At 49.7% G+C, this 27,779-nt stretch overlaps 1 protein-coding gene, 1 long non-coding RNA gene and 1 other non-coding gene across 3 annotated transcripts; 2 read left to right on the top strand and 1 right to left on the bottom strand.

The window, feature by feature from the left end:
- Nucleotides 1-1,613: 1,613 nt before the first annotated feature.
- LOC121830496 (uncharacterized) lies at nucleotides 1,614-3,108 on the top strand. Its single transcript, XR_006073715.2, has 2 exons — nucleotides 1,614-2,191; nucleotides 2,941-3,108. It is a non-coding gene; the product is annotated as an uncharacterized LOC121830496 (long non-coding RNA).
- Nucleotides 3,109-10,757: 7,649 nt separating this feature from the next.
- Sars1 (seryl-tRNA synthetase 1) lies at nucleotides 10,758-27,507 on the bottom strand. Its single transcript, XM_006979469.4, has 11 exons — nucleotides 27,221-27,507; nucleotides 20,616-20,686; nucleotides 19,499-19,579; nucleotides 17,728-17,886; nucleotides 16,727-16,870; nucleotides 15,309-15,464; nucleotides 13,418-13,639; nucleotides 12,820-12,949; nucleotides 12,397-12,554; nucleotides 11,435-11,564; nucleotides 10,758-11,156 (listed from the first exon to the last, which is right to left on the bottom strand). The coding sequence occupies exons 1-11, from the start codon at nucleotides 27,354-27,356 to the stop codon at nucleotides 11,005-11,007; spliced, it is 1,539 nt and encodes a 512-aa protein (XP_006979531.1). The 5' UTR covers nucleotides 27,357-27,507; the 3' UTR covers nucleotides 10,758-11,004.
- Nucleotides 24,605-24,733, top strand: LOC121830616 (small nucleolar RNA SNORA70). Its single transcript, XR_006073828.1, has one exon. It is a non-coding gene; the product is annotated as a small nucleolar RNA SNORA70 (small nucleolar RNA).
- Nucleotides 27,508-27,779: the final 272 nt, after the last annotated feature.

Raw genomic sequence — 27,779 nt, forward strand, 5'->3', positions numbered from 1 at the left:
GGGTAATTTGAAAACTATATACAAGTAACACTATACAGATGGAGCAGGTAGTATTTGGGAATATATATGTGTATATAAACACATATAACAATTAATGAAAAAAAAAAGAAGGCCATGAATTTGAAAGAGGGCAAGGAAGGGCATGTGGGAAGGTTTGAAGAGAGGAGAGGGGAGAGAGGAGGTAATTATATTCAAAGGCTGGGCACCGTACTGTACACCTGTCTTCTCTGTCAGGGAGGCAGAGGCAGGAGGATCCTAAGGGCTCGCTGGCCAGCCAGTCTGTCCTAATGATGGCCTGAAGGTTCATTCGATTCTGTCTCAAAAATACTAAATATCAACGACTATACTCCATAGGCAAGTGCACACACACACACACACACACACACACACACACACACACACACAAATAAATAAAAGGTTTAAGTTGAGTCTGGTGGCTCAAGCCTGTAACCCCAGCACCTGGGAAGCAGAGGCAGGTGGACCAGGATTTGGAGGTCATCCTTGGCTATGTATTGAGGCTGCATGAGATCCTGTCTCAAAAACAAGAACAAAAGTGTATTTGGCAGGCTGCGGATATAGCTCAGTACTTGCCTGGCTAAACAAAGCTCTAGATTCAATCTAGTACTGGGCTAAGTGGGTAGGACGGGTTATAGTGGAAGATCTTTCTTTAAAAACTTTTAGGGGCTAGAGAGATGGCTCAGTGGCTAAGAGCACTGGCTGTCCTTCCAAAGGACCCGGGCTCGATCCCCAGCACCCACATGGTGTGGCTCATTACCAGCCATAACTTTAGTCCCGGGGGGATCCGATGCCTTCTTCTGACCTGCATAGGCACAGTGCACAGCACATACAGACAAAATACCCCTATACATAAAAAAAATAAAAATAAAATTTGTAGCCAGGCATGACAACACACACCTTTAATCCCAGCACTCACTTGGGAGGTAAAGGCAGGAAGATTTTTGTGAGTTTGACGCCAGCAGAGGCTGCATAGTGAAACCCTAGCTAAAAATTAACTAATTAATTAAAATTTGTTTTATTACATGTATGTTTGATGTTTTAAAATTTCTTACTAATTTGTTTTATTACACGTGTGTGAGTTTTTTAAAAAAATCTTTTTTTTGTTTTGTTTTGTTTTGTTTGTTTTTCAGGCAGAGTCTCACTCTGTAGCCTTGGCTAGCCTTGAACTCACAGAGACCAGCCTCCCTCTGCCCCCGAGGATTAAAAGGCATGTGCCATACCCAGATGCAACTTTTGAGAATTGTTTCTTTTCTTCCATGGAGGGCCCCAGGGCTTGAGCCCAGATCGTCAGGCCCGCACAGAGGATGCCCTCACCCGCTGAGCCAGCTCTGGGGCCCCAGTCTTCAGATATGAAGCAGAGGAATGGAGCGCCTAGGGTGAGTATGGAGTCTGTCTCCTGTGCTCCAACCAAGAATCCCTGCGCTGCCCTGAGCAACTTCAGGATCCTTAGGATCTATTTTAAAAATCACTGGATCAGATGCTCTCTTCCATTGCTGCCTCTGGTCACAGCAGGGCCACTTTCAGTTCTTCACAGTAAAGGACTTTGCTCTAGATCACCTTTGCTCTAGATCAGAGAACCCCCATGTGGCCTCACAGCCATGCCCAAAGTGACAAGCCACTTTTTCTTTCTCTGCAGGGGAATATAAGGGAAGCCGGGCAGAAGGGCTATGGGAGCCTATTTTCCGGGTAGTGGTGGGTGGGCAGGGTTGGAGGAGGACCCGTGGTTGCTGGAGTGACTGACAATCTGACCCAAGATGAACGTCCTTCCTCTGGACAAAGTCACTCCAGATAGAGGGGTGGCGTAAGTGGTCTCCACAGGGCTCGGCCTCTCCTGACTTCCTCAGACGCTATGGTTTGGGAGGATCCGGGGATTGTGTGGGCATTTTGCTCTTCATTTAATAGCCATGTGGTGCAGAGAATGCTTGGAAATTATACTGTCTGTTAATTATCCTTTGAATTGGGGTTGGGTAATGAGACTCGTTTTTGATGAAGGCCCAAGCCAACGCATGCAGAAACTGTAGCTCTTCGCTCATCTGGCTCCTGGTGCGACTGAAATGAGCCTTCTGGGTAGAGGAAAGAGCAACTTTGACTCTGGAATGTGGCCACGGTTCTGAAACCCAGCCAGGAGGCCAGGGCTGCCAGGGAAGGCTCAGGCCTCCAGATCCTCCTCCAAGTAAGTGGCCTTTCTGCTCAAGGTAGACAGGCTAGGGGTGCGTGGGGAACCCTCTTTCATCTCTAGACACAGTCGGCAAATAGTACTTAATCTCCTCCCAGCTTCACCCCCTTAGGGGGACAGACAGCTGCCTCCTCTCTCATCCCCCTCAGCTTTTTCCACCTCCCTGGAACAGGAGGGAAAATTCTAGTCTTACATGCATCACTGGGAGACTCGAAAAGGGGTGACCCTGGTGTTGAACCCTGGAGGGGCTGCTTGCTTTATAGAACTTTTCAGCTATAAGGAACCTTGGGTCTCTCTCCTACCTGTTCCTACCCCAGGTCCAAAGAAGTCTTACAGACTTAAGGGAATATACTGTATGCTTGTAAGATCAGTTACTTTGGAGGCTCAGGTAGGATGCTCAGGCAGAAGAATCAGAGTCCCAGGTCAGCCCATACAATATAGCTACACCCCAACTCAAAAGGGTGTGTGTGTGTGTGTGTGTGTGTGTGTGTGTGTGTGTGTGTGGTGGGGATGTATTACTGTATTGGAGACTAGTCTCTAGACCTATGCCAAGTACACACTGGGTAAGATATGGCCCTGGCTCTAATGTAATTTAGGCAGGATGTTTCTGAAGCAGCCGGGACAGGGAGTTAAGCTGATAAAACGCTGGCCTTGCAAGCACGAAGGCTTGGTTTCCATCCCCAGGACCCACATGAAAAACAACTAAGTGTCGGTCTGTTTACTTTTGTGCTCCCGATGCTGGGAAGGTGGAAACCGGCAGATCTAATCAGCAACTTGAAAAGCTTGAACCTGTGGAACGGACAGCCGGGGCTGTTTTCTGACTACTGTGTGCGTGTGTATGTGTGAGGGCACGGGCACACGTGTGCGTATGCGCGCGCATGCACGCACTAAGAATAAAACATTTTTACAAGTAAGTTCTTGAGAGTGACCTGGGATGTGAAAGTGGTGGGGGTGAACACTGGGGTCAAAGGTTTAAGTGAGAATGGGGGAGGGGACAGATGAGAAGAGAGGGTGGGGCCTGGGTTAACCCAAACCCTTATGGAAACCTACTAAGCTACTAGAAAATTAAATTAAACCCAATTTAATTAGAGAAATGTGTATGTGGGCTGGAGAGATGGCTCAGCAGTTAAGAGCACTGGCTGATCTTCCAGAGATCTTGAGTTCAATTCCCAGCACCCACAGGGTGACTCACAGCCATCTGTAATGGGATCTGATGCCCTCTTCTGTCATGCAGGCAGACAGAGCATTCATGTACATAAAATACATAAATAAATCTTTTCTAAAAAAAGAAAAGTGTGTTTGTGTATATTAATGCGGAGTTTGAACACATTACCCTGCATAGGTAATAACATATCATTAAATAACATTTTCTGTGCCGGGTGTGGTATACCTCTCTCTATGGGTTATTGGTCAGGAAGGCCATAGTTTCCCCAAACAACTCAGGCTCTTGCCATGGCTCTTGGTTGCCCACCAGAAGTAGATGGTAAGACCCTATTGTTGTTGGCACATGCCTTTAATCCCAGCATTAGGGAGGCAGAGACAGACAGATCTCTATGAGGCCAACCTGGTCTACATAGTGAGCCAGCCAAGGCTATATAGTGAGATCTGTCTCAAAATAAAAAGCCAACAAAAATGAAAAGACCCTGGTGCTGAGGACACTGCACACTTTGGTTGCAGGACGTAGAGGATTCTGGCTGGAACTGACATACCTGGAAACTTCTTCCCTGCTGGCTAGCTTTCATAGTACCAGAAGGTGCTGAACAGACCACTGGGGGAGAAAGGCCAGTGGTTTAAACCCTGAACACTACAATATTGATCTGCCAGGCAGGATGTAGTCACTGGCAAACAGTGGCATGAAAGTTATGGGGTAATCAACTCTTTCTGACTGGATTTGAGGACCCTTCCATACTAGCAAATTCATACCGGGTACTGTAAACCTGGTCAAAAGCCCGCAACTGGAAGGACATAGGCCCAAGGAGAACCTACTACTTGTTTTGCTAAATGGTCACACTGTCAAGCTGCCTTCTAAACATCCATGTTTATATCTGTAGGTTAGTGCTGCTCTCAACTTTGGCTAGAGAAATTTCTCCAGAGTTAATTCATCCAGAGGCTCATAACTGGCCAAACTGCTAAAATAAATCACTATTGAGTGCTCAGCCTTAAATGGGATGTTTATACCATCCAAGGTTCAGGGACGATGTCGAAGAGAGGGCGGGAAGAACGTAAGCACCAGAGGACAGGGACAAGGGTGTGGTGGCACATACCTCCGATCCCAGTACTCTGGGTTCAGGTCATCATGGTCTACAGAGCAAGTTCCAGGCTAGCCAGGGCTGCACAATGAAACCCTTTCTCAAAAACAAACAAAGCAGAACACACACCAAAAGCTGGGGTGTCCCTCAATGGGTAGGATGCTTGTCTAGCAAGCCTGAAGCCCGGGTTTAGTCCACAGCACTGCATAAACTGGGCTCAGCACTCAGGGGATAGAGGCAGGAGGATCAGAAAGTTCAAGGTCATCCTTGAAAGATCAGAACCTCAAGATCATCCGTGGCTGCATAGGGAATTTAAGGCTAGCTTTGGATACACAAGAACTTCTCTTTAAAAAAAATAAGGGAAAAGAAAATGTTAAAAAGGATGCTGTAAGAAACACTTTCCCGGGGCCGGGCGGTGGTGGCGCACGCCTTTAATCCCAGCACTCGGGAGGCAGAGCCAGGCGGATCTCTGTGAGTTCGAGGCCAGCCTGGGCTACCAAGTGAGCTCCAGGAAAGGCGCAAAGCTACACAGAGAAACCCTGTCTCGAAAAACCAAAAAAAAAAAAAAAAAAAAAAAAAAAAAAAGAAACACTTTCCCCTGGTTCATTAACGGTTGACATTGCTTTATTTCTCACAACTTTTGGAGTACCTCTACTCTAGGCCCCTCCGCAGGCTGGACCTGAGATGCAGGGCCCTCTCCTTTGCCCTGCTCATCCCCGGGGCCTCTGCCATGGCCACGACCAAGAACAAGAATGAGAATTCCTAGGATGATCTCATACCCAGCCTGAGACAAACTCCTAACTATCCTTTGAAGTTTCTGCTTTCAAACCAGAGTTTTGTGCATACCATCTAGTTAAATGCTGCTTTTTAACTTATTATTATGGGTATGTTTGGCATGTATCAAGTATTATGAGTATGGTGCATGTTTGCCATGATGTGCCTGTGGAGGTCAAAGGTCATCTTTCAAGAATCAGTTCTCTCATCTACCGTGGGATCTGCAGCTCAACTCAGGTCACCATTGCTTGGCAAGCTTTACCCGCTGAGTCATCTTGCCAGCTCACAGGCCACTTTCCCTTTCTGTCTCTCTCTCTCTCTTTTAAATGACATAGTCTGAAGAGCCCAGGCCTTTTCTTGTTCAGGTGCCACACTTTGGATTTATCTGTTTTTTTAAGCTTGTGAAACAGGGTCTCTCTGCATAGCCTTGGCTGTTCTGGAACACACTCTGTAGAGCAGGCTGGCCTTGAACTCACAGAGATCTACCTGGCCTCTGCATCCCAGGATGCTGGGACTAAAAGTGTGAACTACCGTGCCCTCAAAGGATTTATCTGATTTAAGGACCCTTCATGGTGTCCTTTAGAGAGAGTAACATTTCACACTGAAGTCTGAGTATGCTGCTTTCCTTCTGAGACCCCTGCCCTGTTGCACACTGGAAAAAAACCAAAATCTTTAATCCACAAGGCTCCATGGGAAGTGGCCTAGCCTCTCCCTACGCCTCGGTCTGTTCTGGACACCTGGGCCCTCCTCCCAGATGCTGAACAGAGCCCCGTTCTTCATGTACGGCAATTTGCCATTACACAGGATATGCACCTCAGTTTACCTGGTTCCTAGCTGTTATCCACAGACTAGGGAGAATGTGTCCCCAGTCCCTAGCATCTAGAATGTGACCTGACACATAGTAGATAATCAGTAAATATTAATCAAATGAATAAGTAAATGAATCGATAGGTAGACGGCACAGATGTCTGTCAGATGTTTCTTCATGCTTGGAACTTCCACCTGGGAGGCAGTTGGGTGTTACTTGAGCCTCAAAACTGCATTCTCATGGCCTGCTGTACCTAGGGACAGTAGGCCCGATGCCCCGACTGTTAGACTTTCAGTGGGGCTCAATTAAAGATGGCATGGGTGCCTTCACCATGGCAGGTTCCAGCCACAGTGCTAGGGATATTTGTTAGCGATGGCTTAAAAAGCTAGCACTCTGGGGCTGGAGAGACGGCTGAGAGGTTAAGAGCACTGGCTGCTCTTCCAGAGGACCGGGGTTCAATTCCCAGCAACCACGTGGTGGTTTACCAGTCTGTAACTCCAGCTCCAGGAGTTTCGACACCTTCACACAGACACATATGCTGGCAAAACACTAATGCATATAAAATAAAATAAAAATTTAAAGCTAGCATCCTATCATGACGAAAGGCCCATCCCAAATGCAGCTGAGGTTGTATGTGGTCCCTGAGCACAGCAGGATGAGATGAGATGGAGCCCGGGGCCGAGGCTTGTGCAGAAAACCGCAAAGCTGTTAATAACTTCGTTGTTCAGGTTGTCAAAGGAGACAGAGGAGGCAGGGCACAGGCGGACAACCCAGGTGCGTGAGGCTCTGGTGACTCTGGTTCTGACCAGCCAGTCTGGTTTGGACTGAGACAGCCGCCGTTATCAGGCCTCGTTCACTAATATTTCCGTATGTGAATGGAAAAGGGAACCCCTCCCTTCACTTATTTACTGTGTGCACGTGTGTGTTTTCAAGGTTAAAGAGCAACCTGCAGGGGTTGGTCCTCTCCCTCCACATGTGGGTCCTGCAGATCCAACTCTGCTCACCAGGCTGGTGGTGAGTGCCTTTAGCAGCTGAGCCACATCACCAGCCCTTTACTCAAGGGGGATCTATTCTGGTACCCTACAGAGGCTGTGCCTGCAGGGGGCTGTGGTCTGTGGACCAGCAGATGAGCAGATCTTATGATGAAAGCTCAGGGCAGAGTGGCCTAAGATGCGGAGCAGGAGACCTATGGTACCTCCTGGGTGTCTGCGGCAGGGACACTTGTGGACATATTGTGGGGACAAGGAATCAGTCAGGAAAGGACTTGAGGCTTGCTAGAGGGGCTCAGTCTGCATGCTGGGGAGTCCCAAGCATTATTGGAGATCAGGCGTATGGAAAACAAGGGCTCAGATGCATGTGGAGACAGCACTTAGAGTCGGGTGCCATGTTTCTTTCCCAAGCTCCTTCCTCAGCCTCAACCCAAATCTTCCCTTTGCAATCCAAGCTTTCTTCTGTCTGGGACATTCCACATTCCCTCCAGGTGGGCAGACACCCCAGGGCGGGGACACTGAGGAGGTGCTAGGATTGCAAGTCCCTTGATGGTGAATCTTTGAGCAAAGGGAGGCAGACAGGATGCTGTCAGAAGATGGGGAGGCAGTGTAAGCAGGCCGATACTGAGGGTGAGAGGGGCAGAGGAGAGGACCAGAGGGAAGAAATTTAAGAAGGCTAGCTTAGGAATAAGACCCAGGAGACAGAGTATGAAACCCCGGGCACAAGGAGATAGGGCTGGTTTGAAAGAATAAAAAGAAGTTGTTTTCTCTGACACTAGATGGAAGGGTGGACGCCATTCTCCATTAGGAGCTTAGTCCTTCAGTTTCAGGATTTAAAATCCAGTCGTCCCTTAAGGGTCATATCTTCTTATCAGCAATTTACACCTCGGCAAATGTAATTTCCCAGACTATTTCTGACGGCAGGCTTCTGTAGGGGAGAGGGTGGGGGCCAATCTGATGAAGGGATATGAGACTCCAAAACGCAGGGTCTTCAAACCAGCCAGCTGGAGATCCGTCCCTCCAGAACAAGGGGTCTCCTCATAGACCACGGGCACCTCTGCCTCTGACCAGAGCCTTGAGAACGGGGATGTAGGTCTTTCCAGGCACCTTGGTGGGGGAGCTGCACCGAGCTGGGGTTCGGCAAGACTCTGCCTGCAGTACCCCGCCCCCATTGGGAGGGCTCTTAAAAGGGCAACGTCAGAGGTGGAGCCTTAAGCTCAATCAGGCCCTGGCATAGGTGGGGGCTGCGAGGTTGCACCCCTTTTGTGCCTATCTGGGAGGGGCTGTTGAGGAACCCCAGGCTGGGAGATGACAGAGTGGTAGAGGCCCCTCATCCTGGCACAGGCTCTGACATGTAACACATTTCTTTGGGGCCCATCCTAGCTCTGCCTGTCAGATTTATCCTGGGAGCTCAGCCAGGACTGCCCTAGGCCCCCCAGTAGGAGTATGGGGGATGTGGGGGAGGTATCCTAGGGACCCAGCATAAACCGGAAAAGCTTCAGGAAAGGTACAGCAGGGCAGACTGCAGGAGTCTGTTCCCTAGGGGAGTGTACGCTTGGCTAGGGGTGCTCAGTGAGCTCAGGATGGTCCCCAGGAAACACTTGCCTGACCTCTGGGACTCCTCCGGAAGCCTGGCTTGGTTGACTTTCCGGTGGTTAGGACAAACATCAGGCCCCAGCAGCTTACTTGATGCACCTGGACCTGCATCTTGGAACCTGAATTCCTGGGTGTGGGAACCAAAAGCTACTAAGGGACCCAGGGTTCTGACTCACTCCACAGGCCTCTGGGGGTTGTTTGCTGAGGTAACCTGGGTAGCTGAGGTTGGAGATGGGGCAGTCAAGGTGCCAGGGATGAGGGCATCCACTGTGAGCTGCGGAGGCAACTACCAGGGTGGAGTCAAGGTTATCTGGGCTCACTCCCAAGTGCTCGCTTCCAGGTGGGTCAGCCCATCCTAAACAAGGCTTGCATCAGCCAGAACCACTGCTCCAAGGAAAGGAGCCTGGTTGGCTCTGGAGGAGAGTAAGCCACACCTTCCCATTGAGTGAGTTCTGAGAGAGGGACTACATCCCTCTCTATAAACTCCGCTCCCAGGGAGCTTAGCAACAGGGTGCAGGGCATGGTCCCCTGCCAACATGCTCTGGTGTATGACCTGTGCAGAAGAACTCTGCTAGCTGCCTTTCTTTTTCTCTCCTCTGGTTTCAGGAAGGAGGAACACATCTGTTAACAGGCCACTAGCAGCTGGGCGTGGTGGCACACACCTTTAATCCCAGCACTGGAGAGGCAGAGGCAGGCGGATCTGAGTGAGTTCGAGGCCAGCCTGGTCTACAGAGCGAGATCCAGGACAGCCAGGCTACACAGTGAGACCCCGTCTCGAAGAAAACAAAACCGGAACAGAACAAGAAACAGACCACCTGGCTCACACAGGGGTAGGGATGTGGGGAGACTGCTATTCAGCTTGTCAGAGCCCAAGTCCAGCAGCTCCAGAAAACTAGCAAGGTAGAGAGCAGGTCAGCTGGTGCAGGGGAGGTACGAGCTGATCCAGCAAGACCAGAAGGAAGGCACCCCAGGTCAGAAGGCTGTAGGCATCCGGAGACAGGGTCCAGGAGTGGGGAAGGCAGCCGTGGAGACCTAGGCCAGGCCTGAGACATACACAGGGCCACCTAGACATCGCCAATAGCCTTCTAAGCAGGCAGCTGGCCTCCCAAACATGGTTCAAGCTGCTTCTCTTCAAACTGAAGGTTAAGGTTACGGGAATGGGAATTTCTGGTCCTGAATTACAAATGGGAGCAGTCCGTTCTTCTGTCCTCTGTCCGGGCTTTGTTCTCCCAGGGCTGAGGCCAATGGGCCCTGGGACCCGCCTGGGGGCCCTCAGCTGGCACAGCAGGCAGAAGAGCCTTGGTGGTCCCCTTGCAGCACCCAGTTTCGATAGGTTAATAGGACCAGAAGCTGAGAACATCCCCTGCTTGGTACTGGGCCAAAGCAGCAGGGGTGAGGTGAGCTACAGGCCTGTCACAAGCCAGGTCACACACTCCCTAGGAGCTCCCAACCTCCCTAAGAAACAAACTCAGTCACTCTGAGCCAGCCTACCACCTGGCCACAGAAGCTCATTCTCCCACTCTGGGACAGGTATAATCACGTCCCCACCCTACCTTCTGGGACCATACAAAGATAAAAGGGGGCATCTCCAGGAGGCACTTTAACCTGCTGGGAGACAGCACTAGACTGACCGAGGGTGTCATTAGTCAAGGATACAGATCACAGATGAAAGGGAGCTGGTGAAGGAAGAAAGCCTGACTGCTACCTTCCCCAGGGCGAGGTGCCCAGCTATTAGGGAGTTCAGTGGAGTACAGTGGGAGTTCCTGAGGACAGAGACCCTTCCTGCACCCTCTGCCCAGGCCTCTGACACTACAAGGTTACTGCTAGGTGGGGAGCCTCCCCACACGGGACAGCTGTAAACACAGAAGCCGCTGTTCATAACCACAGTCATGCTTTTGAACCTAGGGCTTGAGCCGAGTGTCGGCCATCCTGACCAGCCTCTCCCTTTCCAAGGAGCCCCTCCTAGGGAATGTAAATGCTAGCAGGCCTTCCTGTCATCATGGTCTCTAAGGCAGGAGTGACTTTACAGAGAATCCTGGTCCTTCAGAAACTTGTGTTTCTAAAAAGCCTTCACTGGCGGGCTGAAGGGCTCTGCACTACTCAAAGCCTTATTTGGGGGAACGGCCGAGACAGGGTTCAAGCCTGGGGAGCTGACTGAGGAGGCCATGTGCCCTCCCCAGAAACGCTTTATTGCATGGTTCAGCAGTCAGTGAGGAGACCCTTGGCCCATGCGAGGAGATGGGGCCCCCTGCTTGGGACATGGCAGATGGCTGCCGTCGGCTGTGCAGTCAGACGGGACGGGGTGAGGAGTGGCACTCGGCCTCCCTGCTCCAAGGCAGGCCAGAGGTCCCAGACGACGGAAAGCAAGTCTGGCAAACCGGGAGGAGGCGGTGCTCAGGCCTCGGTGACCTCCATGTCCTGCAGCCGGCTCTCCAGGGTGACCTCCTTCGCTTTCTTCTTACCGCCCTCATGCTGCTTCTTCTGCTTCTTGGATGGCTCCTGGTCAATGGGTGCAGGCTTCACAAACGGGATCAGTTCCTGGAGGCCTGCGGGGAAGAGCACACTAAGTGACCTGTCATTTCTGTCCGGGCCACAGACCTCAGCGACGACTGTAGACGCAATCCTTTCAGTGAGGGGCACCCCCAGATGGAGGGGCCTCTCTACTCGTTTTCCCCAGTCCGAACTGAGGAACTGCGTGTGACACCCACACTACATTCCCGGCAGCACGGGGCAGGCCGAAGTATGGGGACTGTGTCTCATATGAAAACGGGGTACAGTCTGCAAAGGGCCTATTCAGAGAGGTGTGGAGATGGAGGAGCTGTACCTGGCGGCATGAACTCCCTCAGCTTCTCCGGCACAGTGATGCCCTGCTCTGTCTGGTAGTTCTCCAGGATGGCGCAGATGGTCCGGGTGGTGGCACACATTGTAGCGTTAAGCATATGGACGAACTCCACCTGGGAAGAGCAGGTTCCCCAGGGAACATGAAACTCAGCCTCAGATGGTCTCCTGATGACCAGGACCTAGCCACTCAGCCATAACTTCCCCAATCCAGAGGATGCCTTTAACCATCTCCAGCTTTCACAACTTAAACTGTTTTCTGTTTACTGCCTATAAGGTAACTCTAGGAAGATTCCTCCTCTTTGCATGCGTGACAAGTAGTAGGTTCCGGTATTTTCAGAAGATTTGGTGGGAGGGAACAAACCACCAGTGTGGTCCTCCCAAACCCAGCTCAGGACAGATCAGGGCCTGAAAACTGGGTTTATTTATTTAATTATTTGTTTGTTTATTGAGACAAGGTTTCTCTGTGTAGCCCTGGCTGTCCTGGAACACACTTTGTAGACCAGGCTGGCCTGGAACTCACAGAGATACACCTGCCTCTGCCTCCCAAGTATTGGGATTAAGATTAAAGGCATGCGCCACACGCCCAGCTCTGAAGACTGTTTAAGAGATGAGCTTACAACCTGACCTTCTTGGGTGGAAAGAGGGAAGAGACTGCCTCCAACTTGTTCTGTGTAGAGAAACGGAGATTATTCTTTCTCTGGAGTTAAGGAAAACAAAGCCAAAGAGAGAAAAGCTGGAATTACCTCATAGAATAGAGCTAGGGTCAGGTTTCTGTCTCAAAGAAGCCAGTCCTGACTCAGTAGAAGTCATTTCTAGTTTCTTTTGGGTCTAGACTGAGCTCATTTTCTCATGATGCGGGAAACTAATAAACCCTTAGGAACGAGAACTAGGAGGAATGGGCCCTGTACAGACGACCCTGCTGCCCACTTCCCTGGGGCTGACTACCTTGTCCATCATCTTCTTGGTCTGCCCATAGCGGATTCGGAGCCGGCGAGCCTGGTAATCCGTGCAATTCGAACAGGAGACCAACTCGCGGAAGGCGCCTGAGCCTGGGAACCAGGCCTCCAGGTCGAGCTTCTTACTGGCAGCGTGATTCAAAGAGCCTGGAAAGAAAGCCCTAGATTCAGGGAGGGCAGACGGGGTTTCGGAAGGCCTCTGCATCAAGCCTTCCCTTCACATCGTATCCCCAGAAGGGAAATCACACTCAGACCTCATCACCAAACACTCTCAGCAGAGAAGGCTGGGATGTTTTAATGAATGTGGGTAACGACTTGAACTGAGAGGAATCTCTGTGCGTGGTGGCTCAGCTTGGGAAAGTGATCCGTGAGATGCAGAAAAGGGAGCATGAAGGGATGAGGGGTTCCGCACCTGAGACAATATTCACAATGTGGTAAGGGATCCCCAAAGACTGGTAGAATTCTTCCGCGGTGGCGATCATCTCTTCAAACATCTCCCATGACTTATTGTCGTGGGGTGACGAGTACACGAACTGTTCGATCTGCAGAGAGGGAGCCAAGGAGACAGGACGGCAGGGAGGGTGAAGAAACTGAAGGACTGGAGCAGACGCTCTATAGTGAGCTAGTCCCACACCACCGGGACAGGCCGGGCTGGGGCCCAAAGGCCACCAGTGCTCCAGCAGGCTGGACAGCAACAGCCGGACAATGGAGTCTACGGAGTCACCATCTTGTGCTAGTGGTGTCCAGCCAGTCTAGGGAGGTGGGTGCCGCCATCATTTCCCCTTCCAGAGGCACACAGCTCGTCAGTGGTGGGCCCGGCACAGGGCACTGGGGGAACCTTTGCTCTGGTCCATGCACAGAGCCACTCATGCATTCCCCAGGCTCTTCCCCCAAAGATGCCGGCGATGACTGGAAAAGCTGCAGCCAGTGGGGCTCCGGGACCACAGATCATGCCCTCCTGAGATCTGGACAGGTACGTATGTACAAAGAGCCTACTGTCATCTACTCACCTTCTCAAACTGATGGACTCGGAAGATACCCCGAGTATCACGGCCATGCGAGCCCACTTCCTGACGAAAGCAGGTGGAGAGGCCGGCGTACTTGATGGGCAGGTCCTCGGGCCGCAGCCACTCGTCCCGGTGCAGGGCTGCGATGGGCTGCTCCGAGGTGGCGATCAAGTACTTCTCGTCATAGGAGTTGTCGTCAGACTTTTCGCTGCCTTTGCCAATCACCTGTAGGAGGAGCGCATGCCAGTGCCTGTGTGAGATGCCGCAGGGGGGACACGGTGGTGGACACAGGACTTTCCTGGCTGCGATGGATGCTAAAACAGGGATGCAGCGGGTCTTTCTGAAAAGGAGCCCCTGCTAGGGGTCAAGAAATGCATGGTGCATGCCCACAGTCCCAACGCTCAGGAAGCTGAGGCACAGGACCTTGAGTGTGAGGCCAGCCAGGGCTAAATAAAACATTGACCAAAAAACCACTCCCGCCCCCTAAAACAAACAAACAGAAAAAAATCCAACAACACTTAGAAGAACAAAGAAATGAAAATTAGGGAACTTAAAAAACTTTTTTAACAACTGCAAAATATGTCACGATATGAAATGGTCAATGCTGGCAGATGTGCGACATCTACTTAAGCACTCAATGAATGTTAAGTCCTTCTGCCAATGAACAAAACCAATTCTGAGTGTCAGACAGACTGAATCTGTATTTAATGTCAGAGTCAGCTGGTCAGAAAGACATTCTGAAATTCCACTTGAAGCCTCTGGTTGTCCCGGGTTCAGACAGAAACCACAAGGATTTCAGGATCTGTAATCTTGTACCAGGGCATTTCTAGTCTGGGGTAAGGAGTGAGAGGACATGGGAAGAGGGCTGGGAGATCAGCCCATGTTTCTAACTTCCTTTTGTTTACGTAGCCAGGAAAAGGGCTTCTCTTGTAAGCACCCAGTAATAAAGTCTGCTCAATTCAGAGATGTTACACAGCTTTCCAGGGGGATTCTGTTCCACACTAACTAAGACATGAGTGCCAACCACACGTGGCTTTTAATCCTGAAATTAACTGACATTAAAAACCTGCTGGGCTGGTGAGATGGCTCAGCAGGGAAAGGCACCTGCCATCATGTCCGGTAACCCAAGTTCAGTCCTCAGTGTTCTCTTTAAAAAGACAAAAAAAAAAAAAAAAAAAAAAAAACCATACCTCTTGGTGCAAAACTATAAACCTTGCCACTCAGGAGGCTAAGGCAAGATAATTTAAAATTGAATGCATGCCTGGATTACAAAGTGAATTCAAAGCTGGGCAACTTACTGAGACTGTCTCAAAATAAAAAGGGATGGGTCTATATAGAACTCAGTTGTAGGCAGGCACTTGCCCAGCCTTCGTGAAGCCCAGGGTTCAATGCCCCCTAACAGTACCACATAATAGACAGGACAGAGAACAAAACCCCCAAACAAGTAAACATTTGTGATCAGAAATACACAGAAGACCATTTGAGAACGCAATGAGCAGGTACAGTGATCAGGTGGCTGGCCATCTGCAAGCCAAGGACAGAAGCCTTAGAAGAAATCAACACCTTCACCTTGGACACTGGCCTCCAGAACTGCAAGAAAATCCATTTCTGTTGTGCTAGGCATGGTAGCACAAACCTGGAATTCTAGTACTCAGCAGCCTGAGGTAGGAGGTCCAGGAATTCAAGGCCAGTCTGGGCTACACACAGCTCGTGGTCAGCCTATCTACTCACAGAGACCTTGCCAAAGGGGGTGGGCGGGGGTCAGTTTGGCGAACTGCTTCCTTGGTTGTCCTGGCACACTGAAAGTGCTGAGCCATGGCACAGAGCTATGCTGGAGCCTGTGCCATGTCACCGCGGAGCCTCACACCGCGGAGTCAGCCCACCAGTTCCTTACCTTATAAAGTTCTTCATCGAACTGGCTGAGCTGCGCCACCTCCTGCATGACCTCTTTCCTCATGAAGAAGGGGGTGTAAATGGGAGTGTAGCCTCGACTTCCCAGAGTGCGGAGTGCGTACTGGATGAGCGCCTGCTCCAGGAACACCAGGACCCCCTAAGGAGCAGACACAGCACCTGGGATTGGCTCTTGTCACCAGCCCACTCAGCTGACACTCTACTACAGCGCCAACACTCCTGCACAAAGGGGCAAAACCAGGACTCCCCCATGGCACAGGCAGGGAAATTAAGACCACAGACTGCAACGGCAGCCAGGAGATACTTGTTTTCACGAGGTATTTTATTCAGCTGGTCCATTGAAGACTCATATTTGGAAACATTGACAACGCTCACTTCACTAACAGGACTTCCTCTTTCTACCAGGATGGCATCTTGGTAAGATGGGGGAAACCGACTTTCGCTGTTGCCCAGAAGAGCAGTTTAATGGGCTTCGTTCTTTCCCCGGTTCTTTCCATGCACTACCTGCTTGGCCTCCTTTATTGCTACGGTAATTGGTATGTGCTGTTATTTGGAATTAGCATGATGAGCACCTCTCCAGCTCAGTTCCACTCATACAATCACAGATAACCATCAAGAAACCAGAACGGAAGTATACAGGGGGGGAGGGTCTTAACACCAAAAGCTAACAGCAGCCACCCAGTCCAGAGACCACTCTTTAGGAGACTCAAGTAGTGGGCCGCATTAGTAATCTTAGCACCTGGCAGGCTGAGGGAGGACTGCGGAGCATCTGGAGCCAGCCTGGGCTACTTAGTGAGACCTTTTCTCCAGGTCCTCCCACCTCTACTCCTATCTCCATGAAAACAGACTGAAGTGAAGCAATTATGCAAGCAGGACGCATGGATGGGTGTTTTTGTGTGTTAATTCCTAAAACATCAGACTCATTTGTAAATGCAGAATGCTCAAGGGCACAACATTTACAAAATTATTTTACCACTTCCTTTTGGAAGGATTCTCTGAATTCTTATGCCCTCTGCCCTGGTTAATCTGTGCCAGCTGCCTCCACCTACCAGTGCTCAAAGCATGCTGGGTCTCCTCAGACCGCAGGCTTATCACACTGGGTTTGATTCTTTGTTACTTGTCTGACTGTCCAATTACACTGAGCTCCTCAAAGGCAGAGACTGTTCGGATTCAGTCAGCAAAACATATTCATTATGAAGGATCACTGAGTGGCTTTTGTTCTATGGAATCTGGGTAAGCACTCTCTTGCCTCAGAAAGAGAATTGCATCTAATTGCTACACGTTCACAGGCAGGCATCGAGTACAAGTGGAGGATTTGTGAGCCTCTTCAAGTGTGATTACGATTTTCAGTGACTTTTTTTTTTGAAGTTCCTTTATTCCCTACTGGCTCTCAGTTCTTACCTTCAGGAAGTACCCTCGACTACCAGCCACCACGGCTCCCTTTTCGCCTTCGAAGCCGTCGACCATCACCACCAGGTCCACGTGGGAATACTTCTTTCTGACTGTGCAATCCCCCCAGATGCGCTCTACTTTGTTGTCTGCATCCTGAGGAGACACACCGAAGAGATCCATGGCAAGAGCGCAGAGCCTGTGGGGGCATCACTTCTGGTCTCACACACAGCCAACGAGGAAGGGAATCTGCTCCTCAACAGACAAGTGACTTATAAAGTCACGAGAGCAGTCCTAGTCGGCAAACTGCGACCTAGAGTATATTCTTTACCCTTTTAAATGACTCCTCAAAAATCCCGCACCAGACCCCGCCCCTGGCGACCGGCATCACCTGGGGTACAGAGGAGAATGCAGGACTTTTTTTCTTTGTGGGCTCTCACTGGTCTCTGGACCACATGAGGGTGGGCTCCGGGGCCCTGACCTCGGTCTGCTCAGGCTCCAGGGCCTCCACATACCCCAGCCGGCAGTGAGTTTAGTGTTCACAAGGGAATGAATGGAAGAGGCACAGATGGGCCCCGCCACTGCTAGGGTGTCTGGGAACAAAGCCTGGGCTCAGAGCAGCTTTGTGTTGGGGAGGCTCCCGCTCGGCAGGAAACTTTTATCATGCAGATTTCCCTTCAACCTGCAGCTTCCCAGCGGGGGGTGGGTGAGGGGGTTAGGTTGATTTAGCAGGTCCCTCCCACAGGACTTTCTGCTACCAGGGGCAACACGCAGTGGAGGACAGCGGCCCCATTTAGAAGAGATTTCTGTGCAGGAGTCTCCTCCTACCTGCTGTCTCTGCCACTTCCCAATCAGGCAGGGATCTGACTCCTGCAATGCTCAATTGGTGGGCAGAGGGAACACACAAAAGCAGGCTTTTCTGACAGAGCGCCAGTGTTGAGCGGCTCCGTCCACATCGCCTGACAGAAAGGGAGGGGAGCCCCCCCCCCACCCCACGGCCCAGCCCCACCTACCTCATCGTTACTGATGGGCACAGAGGGATGCAGAAGGTTCCCAATCTCTCGGAGGTTCTCAAACCGCTCTGCCTCCAGCTTTAACCGCTCCCCATCACACTTCTGGATAGCTTCATCAATGAGGAGGCGGACTTTTTTAATTTGTGAGACTTTCAGGGCCTGCAGAAGAACAAGCCAGACTCATTTATAGAGTACACTAGGCGGAGGCAGCGATAAAATATCAGCATCCTAAACTGTTGTCCTCCATGGAGTAGCAATTTCTACTTTTTATTGGAGGGGCAGTGTATGAAGGATCATAGTTGGGGCCTAGAAAATGCTAGGCAAGCACTCTATCCATGATAGCCTTTTTTTGTTTGTTTGTTTTTTAAGACAGGGTGCTGAGGGGCTGGAGAGATGGCGCAGAGGCTAAAGAGCACAGGCTGCTCTTTCTTCTAGAGGACCTGAGTTCAATTCCCAGCAACCACATAGTGGCTCACACCATCTATGTGAGATCTGGTGCCCTCTTCTGGCATGCAGCCATACATGCAGACAGAACACTGTATACACACACAATAAATAAATAGAAAAAGAAGAAAGAAAAAAAAAAAAAGACAGGGTGCTGGGATTAAAGGCATGTGTCACCAGAGCCCGGCCATTCCCTCCACGTCCCCCACCATGGTAGCATTTTAAAAATGGACAAGGGAGCTGGGTGGTGGTAGTGCACGCCTTTAATCCCAGCATCTGAGAGGCAGAGGCAGGTGGATCTCTGAGTTTGAGGCCAGTTTGGTCTTTAGATCAAGTTCCAGACCAGCCAGGGCCACACAGAAAAACCCTGTCTCAAAAACAAACAAACAAACAAACGGATAAGAAATAGTACCCTGAACCTTCTGATCCTAGCAACTAAGAGGCTAAGGCAGGAGGATTGCAAAATCCAGGCCAATCTGTAACACAGCATTCAGTGGGTGGAGGAATCAGGATTAACTCTGAATTACATAATGAGTTTGAAGCCAGCCTGGGCTCTAGGAGAACCTGTCCCAAGATAACAGGAAGTACTGAAAATGAATGCATTAAAAACACAGGCTGGTTCTACAGGGCAGACAGTTTTGCCTCAAAAAGCTTGAGCATTTTCCTTTTCTTTGTCAGGTAGGTGTGTGTACACGCGTACAAACACACCCCCACGAGATTGACTTTCCTTGTACTTTATATACATCCCAGGAGTTTAATCCTGTGGCTCTAAGAGAATTGGCCCTCAGTCTGCACTCATTTTTCCGACTGAACCAGTTTAGCACTGTTATGCATTCCCATTCAAACTTCTCCAGGAAGATAACAACTTGATTAGGAAAAGAGACCTCGTCTACATTTGTCTTGTATCCCTTACTGCAGGTGTTTCCAGCTGTGCTCTGATTTCTCAGGGGAGCCCTGCCCAGCCCTCCAAGCACAGCAACTTTGCTTCTCTGGTTTATACTCTTGCTGTGTGTTCAGGGTTTCAAAGAACAGCTTGGTGACAAAACCAGAAAGTCACCACCCCGAAGCCCCTGCTTCACGGCAGCAAAGGGAAGAGTCCCCTGCCTTGGTGGAAGGAAGCAACAAACAACCAGCTCGGTGCCTTTCCTCTTCTTCCCCTTCCCACTCCGTCATCTCCTATGACTAGTGAGTCTCAGGTACAGATAACAAAAGCAGGCAGGAACACAGTCCGGCACAGGAAGCCGAGGCTTCCACACTGCTGCATGGACACAGTGCCAGCTCTCCCTGTCCAGGAACGAGGCCATCTTAGAAGAGGGCAGAAACCTACAGCTAGCGTGTCTGCAGTGAGGTCATCGAAATTCAACGCATCCTCTGGAACGGACTCGTCATCTCCCACTGGCTCTTTTTTCTGCAGAGAGAAAGAAAGAAAGAAAGAAAGAAAGAAAGAAAGGCAATTTAATTAGAATAAAGATTCTGACATTGTTTTAAGACGTGCACACCAAATCATGTCATATAAACTAATCAGACTGCACTGCATTAAGTAAGCTGAGACGTGGGCAGGGAGACGCGCTAACCGGAAGAAAGCCAGAAATCAGCTCCAAGCCCTTTTCTATCGCTGCCTCCTTTCCCACCCTGGACAGGTCAACACATCTGGCAGGTGAGGGGGTTAATATCACGGAAGCGAGAACAGCTCTGCCCACATACAGAACAGTCAAGAAACCCAGAACGTGTTTGAAATGCTGGGAGACAGAGGCAGGAGGATTGCTGTGAGATCAAGACCAGCCTGGTCTATGTAGCTAGCTTCAGGCCAGCCGGGGCTATATAGTAAGACCATGCCTCAAAAGAAAAACAAACAAAACGAAAACCAATGTGGTCGTCAGAGGCAGGCCCGAGGACGGATCTTGTTAATGCTCTAGGAACACCCGGGCAACAGGCTAAGGGTTACAAATGGATCCGGGGGAAGGAGAGGAGCAATCAAGGCAGCCTGGATTTCTGTGCTCAGGACTTGTCTGTCTGCAGATCATCCTTACACACAATGAAAGGCCCGACTTGGCTAGCCCCGGGTGTGTAGAGGATCCGAAGGATACTTAGGTAGGAGTACACACAGACATAAAAGTACTAATGACTGGGATCTCTGACCTGCAGGTGATTAATCATCACAAGTCCCACAGGAATAAAACTTACTGATAGCCATTTTCACAGCTGAAAGTTTAACAAAATACTGTGGGAGGATACCAGCTATCAGGAGGTATAATGTGCCAGCATTCCAAGTCAGACTCTGTGCTGCACGCGTCACTGGTTTATGTGTGATATGTGTGAATGATATGACGCCCTCCTCTGGTCTCCACGGACACCCACGTACTCGGGGCATGCACCCAGACACATAGCAGTAGGAAAGGAGCGAACAGCTCTCCTCAAGCTCTCGAGCCCGTCAGTTCTCTCACCTTCATTTTCTCACCAATAGTCTTGCTGCACAAGTTCTTCAGCTTGTTCAAGTTGTCTGCCCGAAATCTGCCTAAAATCAAAGAAGCCGAAAATACGTCAGAAAGGCTGGTCATTAAGATACTCCCTGGCCATCACGCCCCCTCCCCCAAACGGGCTGTGCTAGGTATTAAATAAAGGCTGAGTCTTCAGTCTGACAGACCCCGAAGGTGGTAGATTTAGCATCATGCACCAAGGGCAAGGGATGGACGTATCTTGCCTCTCTGTACTTCATAACCGCTACAAGGTGAGTGGCTTTTTTTTTTTTTTTTTAAAGACAGGGTCTTTTTACAAGCTTTGGCTGGCCTAGAACTTGCTGACAATCCTCCTGCCTCTGCTTCTTGAGTGCTAGGATCACAAGCAGGTACCACCATATCTGATATCTTCCATCTTTTTTTTTCTTCCTGAGACAGGGTCTCTCTACATAGTCGTTACTGACCAAAACTCACTCTGTAGACCAGGTTGGCCTCGAACTCAGAGCTGCCTGCCTCTGCCTCCTGAGTGCTGGGATCAAAGGCATGCGCTGCCACACCTGGCTCTTCTATCTCTGAGTCTTCCCAATAACTGTGAGTAACAAAGAGCTGACTAACCCTGTGCTGACCTCTGCTTTCAACCTCCAAAATTAGCTGACAGAGACGGACTAGGTAGGTATCCCCAGGATTTGGTGACAAGGACAGGCCAGTCTGAGGTTGAAACTTAAGTATCAGAATCTGGGGCTGCAGAGATGGCTCAGAGAGAAAGAGCACCCAAGTTCAGTTCCCATCACCCACAGCACAGAGCTCACAACTACCTGTATCTCAGGTCCAGGGGGAGCCAATGCCTCTGGCCTCCACAGGCACCTACACTTGTATTCACAAATCATCCCACAGATACATGAGCATGTGCACATATACACACAATTAAAAACACAATTAAATCTTATTTTTTGAAAAGGTATAATCTATACATCACCACAGAGCAGTACAACCGAGCCACCTAGGAGACACTTCTCTGAAGCCTGCCCAATTAATCTTAAAGTTCCTTTAAAGGAACTATGTGATACTTTCCCAACCCCTATTTATACAAACAAATAGCACTGATTCTGCTTATTAGATCCAGTGGCCTTGCTAAAGTTAATGAGTAATTCCAATTCTGCATGTTACAATCAAGTCATATGCAAATCATGAGCTTGCTTCTTCTGTCCCAATCTTTGTTTCTTGCATCATAGCATATGGTCTGGAACCTCCACCATGAAGTAATGATAATGGCCAGGCGTGGTAATGGAAACTGACTAACACAATGCCCAGCTCTAGTTATAGTCAAAATGGAGACAGGTCTGGGAGTGGTAGTACCATGGGAGGCTGTGGCTGGAGTTCAAGGCCAGCCTTGATCCTGCTCACAGAACCCCAATCCTTACAATTACTTTGGAAAGCTGTTTGACAGTATCTACTAAATGTGCCATCACTGACCCAGTTTCCACTCCTGGAAACACACTCAACAGAAATGAATGCTAATGTCTACACAAGAGTGGACAAACGGGAGCGCTGTTGTCCAAGTGTCCCTGAGGCTTGTGGGCCTGCCAGTAGAGCCCAATTGGTGAGCTCCAGTTTCAATGAATGACCTTGTCTCAAAAATAAGCGGAGAAAACCTGGTGTGGTGGAGTACACAACTTTAACCCCAGCACTTGGGGAGGCAGAGGCAGGAGATCTCTGTGAGTTTAAGGCCAGCCTGGTCCACAGGTGAGTTCCAGGACAGCCAGGACTAACGAGAACCTGTCTCAAAACAAACACCCAAAACACAAACCCAAAAATAAATGGTGCCGGGTGGTGGTGGCACATGACTTTAATCCCAGCACTTGGGAGGCAGAGGTAGGCAGATCTCTGTGAGTTCGAGGCCAGCCTGGTCTACAAAGCGAGTTCCAGGACAGGCTCCAAAGCTACACAGAGAAACCCTGTCTCAAAAAAAAAAAAAAAAAAAAAAAAAAAAAAAAAAAAAAAACAAAATAAACAAAACAAAACAAACCCCAAAATAACAAAAAAAAAGTGGTAAGTGAATGAGACACCCATTGATGTTCACATGCATTTGAACATATGTGCATCTGCACACACATACACACTGCATACACACATATGTACTTCTAATCCCAGCACTCTGGAGATAGAGGCAGGCCGCTAGATCTCTGCGAGTTTGAAGCCAGCCTGGCCACGTACACAGCCTGTTCTAGGCCAGCCAGGGCTACACACATATCTCAAAGAGAAAGGGGACGAGGAGAGCAGGAGCGCAGAGAGCACTCCACAAACGAGGCACTGTCGTGGAATCAGGGTGGGTAGATGAAATGAGGCAGCACACAGATACGGAAGAAGTCACAGAAATAGAAGGTGTGAGCAGTGACAGGCAGAGCGGAGGTCATCTGCGGCGGAAGACTTGGTGGTTAATGCTCTAAGGCTGCAGGCTTCACTGTGTAGAGCCTCGCTCTGTGTGACCACTGAGCATTGGAAAGGTGGTAAGCCCAAAAAGGGACTGGGTAAAATACACATGAGATTTGGAAGACTTGTTTAAAAAAAAAAAAAAAAAAAAAAAAAAAGAATGTAAACTATTTCAGTACATTTGAATACGGATTAATGTGGATTTTAATATGGATAAATACACTAAAATCACAATTTTTTTATTTAGTAGGCTTAAAAAAGACTTTGAGGAAACCAAGTTGTTTAGAAAAATCTAAGTGAAATAGCTCTGTACACTGGGATACAGGAGGGGTGAAGTGGCCCTTCACACCTTCCATCTTACTTCTTATATCCTGGATGGAACCCTGGGCTGAAGAAAAGTATCATTTTCATTCTTCTTCTGGGGTTGACTGCCTCACAGTGACAGAGAATGACAAAAGGGCCACGTCCAGCATGTTGGTAAAGATGGCATGTTTCTGACTGTCCAGACAAGCTCCAGGCAGCTCCACACTGCCTTGCACAAGCTTGAAGTGAGACCTAGGCGCGACCTGGAGCTCACTACCTCCAGCCCTTATGCTTTGTGGAGTCAGTGTTGCATCCATGACTCACATCCCAGCCTTCAGGATCTCTGAGAAGCGAGAGCGTAAGACTTAGGCCTGCAAACCAAGGGTGAGGTCTGCAGTGCAGCAGACATCTGCCTGAAGTAGGACTACAATAACAAGGAAAGCTGTCTCAAAGCTCTTCTAATTGTGGGGAAAACACAGATCAGGGCCAGGGCCTGTCTTCAACTGATAATAAAAAGAAATCTTTCTCCAACGGAGATGGACAGTACATTCTAGAAGACAGAATTCTTGTGGTTGGCTGCATATTTCAGATCGAAATCAATCAGTCTGGGGCCAGCTGAGACAAATGCCCCCCAATATGGCCTTGTTTCACTACTGTGAATTAAGAAACTGCTGCTCAACATGAGGAGTCACAGTTGTGGTCATTACAGACCGATGTGTTCTCCCTGGAAACAACACATGGGGATAGTTGTTAATACAGAGCTTGCATGGAAGCTCGTGACCCCTGTCAGGAAGCACGGTCTAAGCTCTTCATTGATAGTGCTTTTAAGTTCCTGTTGCCACCAATGATGGAAGAAACTCCATCCTCTAATCTGTCAGCATCCTACATGGGCAGCCAGGGACTCCTGTGATCCTGGCTACTTGGGAAGCAGAGACCTAAGATTACAAGTTTAAGGCCTGCCTGGGCTACAGAGTGAGTTCATGGCTACTTGGGTTCCTTGGAAAGACCTTGTTAAAAATAAAAAGTGTCTACAGGGCTGGAGAAATGGCTCAACATTTAAGAGTGCTCATTTCTCTTTCATGACCCAGGTTTGGGTCCCAGCACCCACAAGGTAGTCACAACCACCTGTAACTCCAGTTCTAAGGAGACCTGACACCCCCCACCCCAAGCTCTTGCATGCATGTAGTACACACATACATACACTTAGGCACACACATATAAATGAATAAATATTTTTAAAAGATCTGCAGCTGATTAAGCCAAACAGATTTCTTTCACCGGGACCTGGTGTGCAATGGTTGCAAACAGCATCCTCCTTGGGAGTGTGTGCAGTCTGTTGCTTGTTGGATTGCTCTAGAGAAACTGAGTTATCTGGTGGATAGTCATGTCTCTGATCTCATGATGTCCTCTGTCTAGATTCCAGGTAGGACTGCAGAGTGCATTGTTAAGCCTCGGGGGACAGTGGCCAGGGCTCACATTGGCCAGGTCATCATGTACATCTGCACCATCTTGCAGAATAAGGCACGTATGACGGAAACCCTGCACAGGATCAAGTTCAAGTTCCCTGGTTGCCAGAAGATCCACATCTCAAAGAAGTGAGGCTTCACCAAGTTTAATGCAGATGAATCTGGAGAGATGGTCGCTGAGAAGCAGCCCCTCGCCAGTGACTGATCCCTTACACAATGACAGCTGTCCCACTCCACCTATCATGTTCACCAATGACTCTCACATCCAACCAAACAACAAACCGCAAAGTAACACTGATTTCTCTCCCCTCAGGAGAAAGTAAAAGGAGAGCTGAGAACACAGTTCAGCAGCACAGCACTGGCCCAGCCCGATGAAGGCCCTGGCTTTAATACTTAGTCCAGCAATAATACTGGTGGTAATTTTTAGAAGTGTTAACAGCCAGGCATGGTTGCACAGAGGCAGGAGACTGTCCATTTGAGGTCACACTGAGATATACTGTGTGGAAACCTCGTTTAAAAAAATAAAACAAAAGGAAATAACCTTCCATAGAGAATTTAAAGTACCCTGGGCACAGAAGATCTTCATACATGGGGCAAACCTTTACCACACCCTTACTAAGGATGAGGCTCACTGCTGAATACTGGGACATTGTGTATTTTTGCGTATGTGTATAAGTATGTGCGTGCTCTCAAAAAATTATGGGAGGCCACTGTTTCATAGCTCCAACAGACCATACTAAAAATCAAAATGGAGGCTGCCCATGTTAAAGTTCCGTATCACCAAACTGAAGTCATTTCTGGTTTCTGTTAAGTCTGAAATGACTGATCTACTTTTTGTTTCTACTTTCTTCAACCCGGCTCTACTAAGCCAACCCCTTCTGCTCAGCTCATTGAAACACTTAATAGTTTTATAGAATGAAGTACTGCTGGTTCTAAAATTGACAACTGGGTGTGGTTCTTTATTTTTATTATTTTATTTATTTATTTATTTAGGTTTTTTTCAAGGCAGGGCTTCTCTGTGTAGCCTTGGCTATCCTGGAACTCACTCTGTAGACCTGGCTGGCGGCCTCGAACTCACAGAGATCCGCCTGCCTCTGCCTCCCAAATGCTGGGGTTAAAGTTGTGCGCCACCACCGCCGGGGGCGGGGCGGGGGGGGGGGTTTAAAATATTTTTACCCTAAACAAACAAACAAACAAATGGAGACATTTTCAGTTTGGAGCAATTCAAAACTTTAAATTGTAGCACAAACCCTTACAAACTATCCCAGTGAGAGTACCTGAAACATACTGAATGAGTACACAACTGTAAGCGAAGCAAATACTTTTTGATACCCAAGAACATTTTTAACAGTAAAATCAATGTCTCCAAAAGATAAAACCATAACCCTCAGTCGGACGTGGTGACACACATCTTTGGTCCAAGCACTCGGGAGGCAGAGGCAGGAGGAACTCCGAGTTCGAGGCCAGTATGGTCTACAGAGCAAGTTCCAGGCCAGCCAGGGCTGCATAGAGAAATCTGTCTCGAAAACTATAAAAACAAGCATGACACTCTTGGATCGAGACTGCCTTTGCAGTGTTCTGTTATAAACCTGGCTCTCAGCTGGTTGCAGACCTATTGCATCAGACAAAACGAGTCACATGTCACTCACAACATCCGGTCTGCCAGCTGATCGTTCCGGAGGCACACTCGGAGGCAGAGGATTCCGGGGCTTTATTCAATTTTATGAATGATGCCCGGTCACTTCTATTCTGCCAACATCTTTTCCAGAAAGCCACCATAAAGCACAACCATCCTCGGTAATTACAAGCCTTTTCTTGCCTTACAGCACCCCTCCCTCTTATCTGATCTAGCACGGAAAAGCCTAAGTCTTAAAGGAATGCCCACAGGGTTAGAGGAATGGCCATCCTCAAAGCTTCGGGATCACTGCTTTTAGCCTAGAGCAGCCTAAAAGCCCCCGAATGGTTCGAATGGGATCGCTCAGTCTGAGATAGCAGCCTTTAATCCCATCAAAACCGGGAAGTCCACGCGGGCTTTGCTGAGGATGAGAAAGCACTGAGGACGACCAAAACGTGAGGAAGAGAAGTTTACACCCCCCTCAACCAAAAATCCCAGCTCCGGCTAGTTTCTGGTTACCCAGGGGCCTGACAGCTCTCCCTGCGCGTGCGCGCTGCTCCTTCCAGGGGGCAGTCAGGACAGAGCACGCGCGGGAGGGCTCTGGGGCCGCCGGAGCTGCCGGGCGAGTGGGGCGAGCCGGGGTCCCAGCCTGTTCCAGGGACAGGCTGCGCTGGAGCCAGCCAGTTCGGAAAGCATCTGACCAAAGGTGGAAGCTGTGGCCTCGGAAGCAATGGCTGAGCTCGGGATTCAGGGGAACCCGCGAGCATCCAGGCACTTACATCGTCGCCACTCGCTGTCTGCCTTCACCAGCTGGTCCACCAGCCCCGGGTCCTTGAAGCGCTTCTCCTGCGTCTCCCGAATGAGGGCTGGGTCCCCTCCTTTGTCCACCCGAAACAAATCCAGGTCCAGCACCATCCTTCTGCTTCACGAGTGAACACTAAATGGAAGTGAGGAGTGGACCGCAGCGAGCAGCCGGCGAACGACGCACTGCGCCTGCGCGCTGACCTGGTCTCGCTGCGCAGGCGCGGGGCGGCACGCGAACGCTCTTTTCCCAGCCGGAAGCCGCAGTGTTGGGCGGAGTCGGGAGGGAGCGGTGTTAAGGAGAAAGGGCGTGGCCTTCCGCACGTAGGGTTTCTTCTATGGAGTTGAGCACCACTGTAGAGCCCTCTGATCGCCCCATGAAACTGTGAATGCCTCGGTTTCCTCTTGTTGAAGGGCGGATCTCGCTGTGGACAGAAGCCTGCCCCTGACCTGGAAGCCAGTGCGCCTTGCTGGTGCCCGTTTTCCTCTATCTTGACACCGGAGGGACAGCCCCATATTTTGTCCACCCAGTTACCT

Source organism: Peromyscus maniculatus, chromosome 6 (assembly GCF_049852395.1).
Source record: "Peromyscus maniculatus bairdii isolate BWxNUB_F1_BW_parent chromosome 6, HU_Pman_BW_mat_3.1, whole genome shotgun sequence".
Taxonomy (NCBI): domain Eukaryota; kingdom Metazoa; phylum Chordata; class Mammalia; order Rodentia; family Cricetidae; genus Peromyscus; species Peromyscus maniculatus.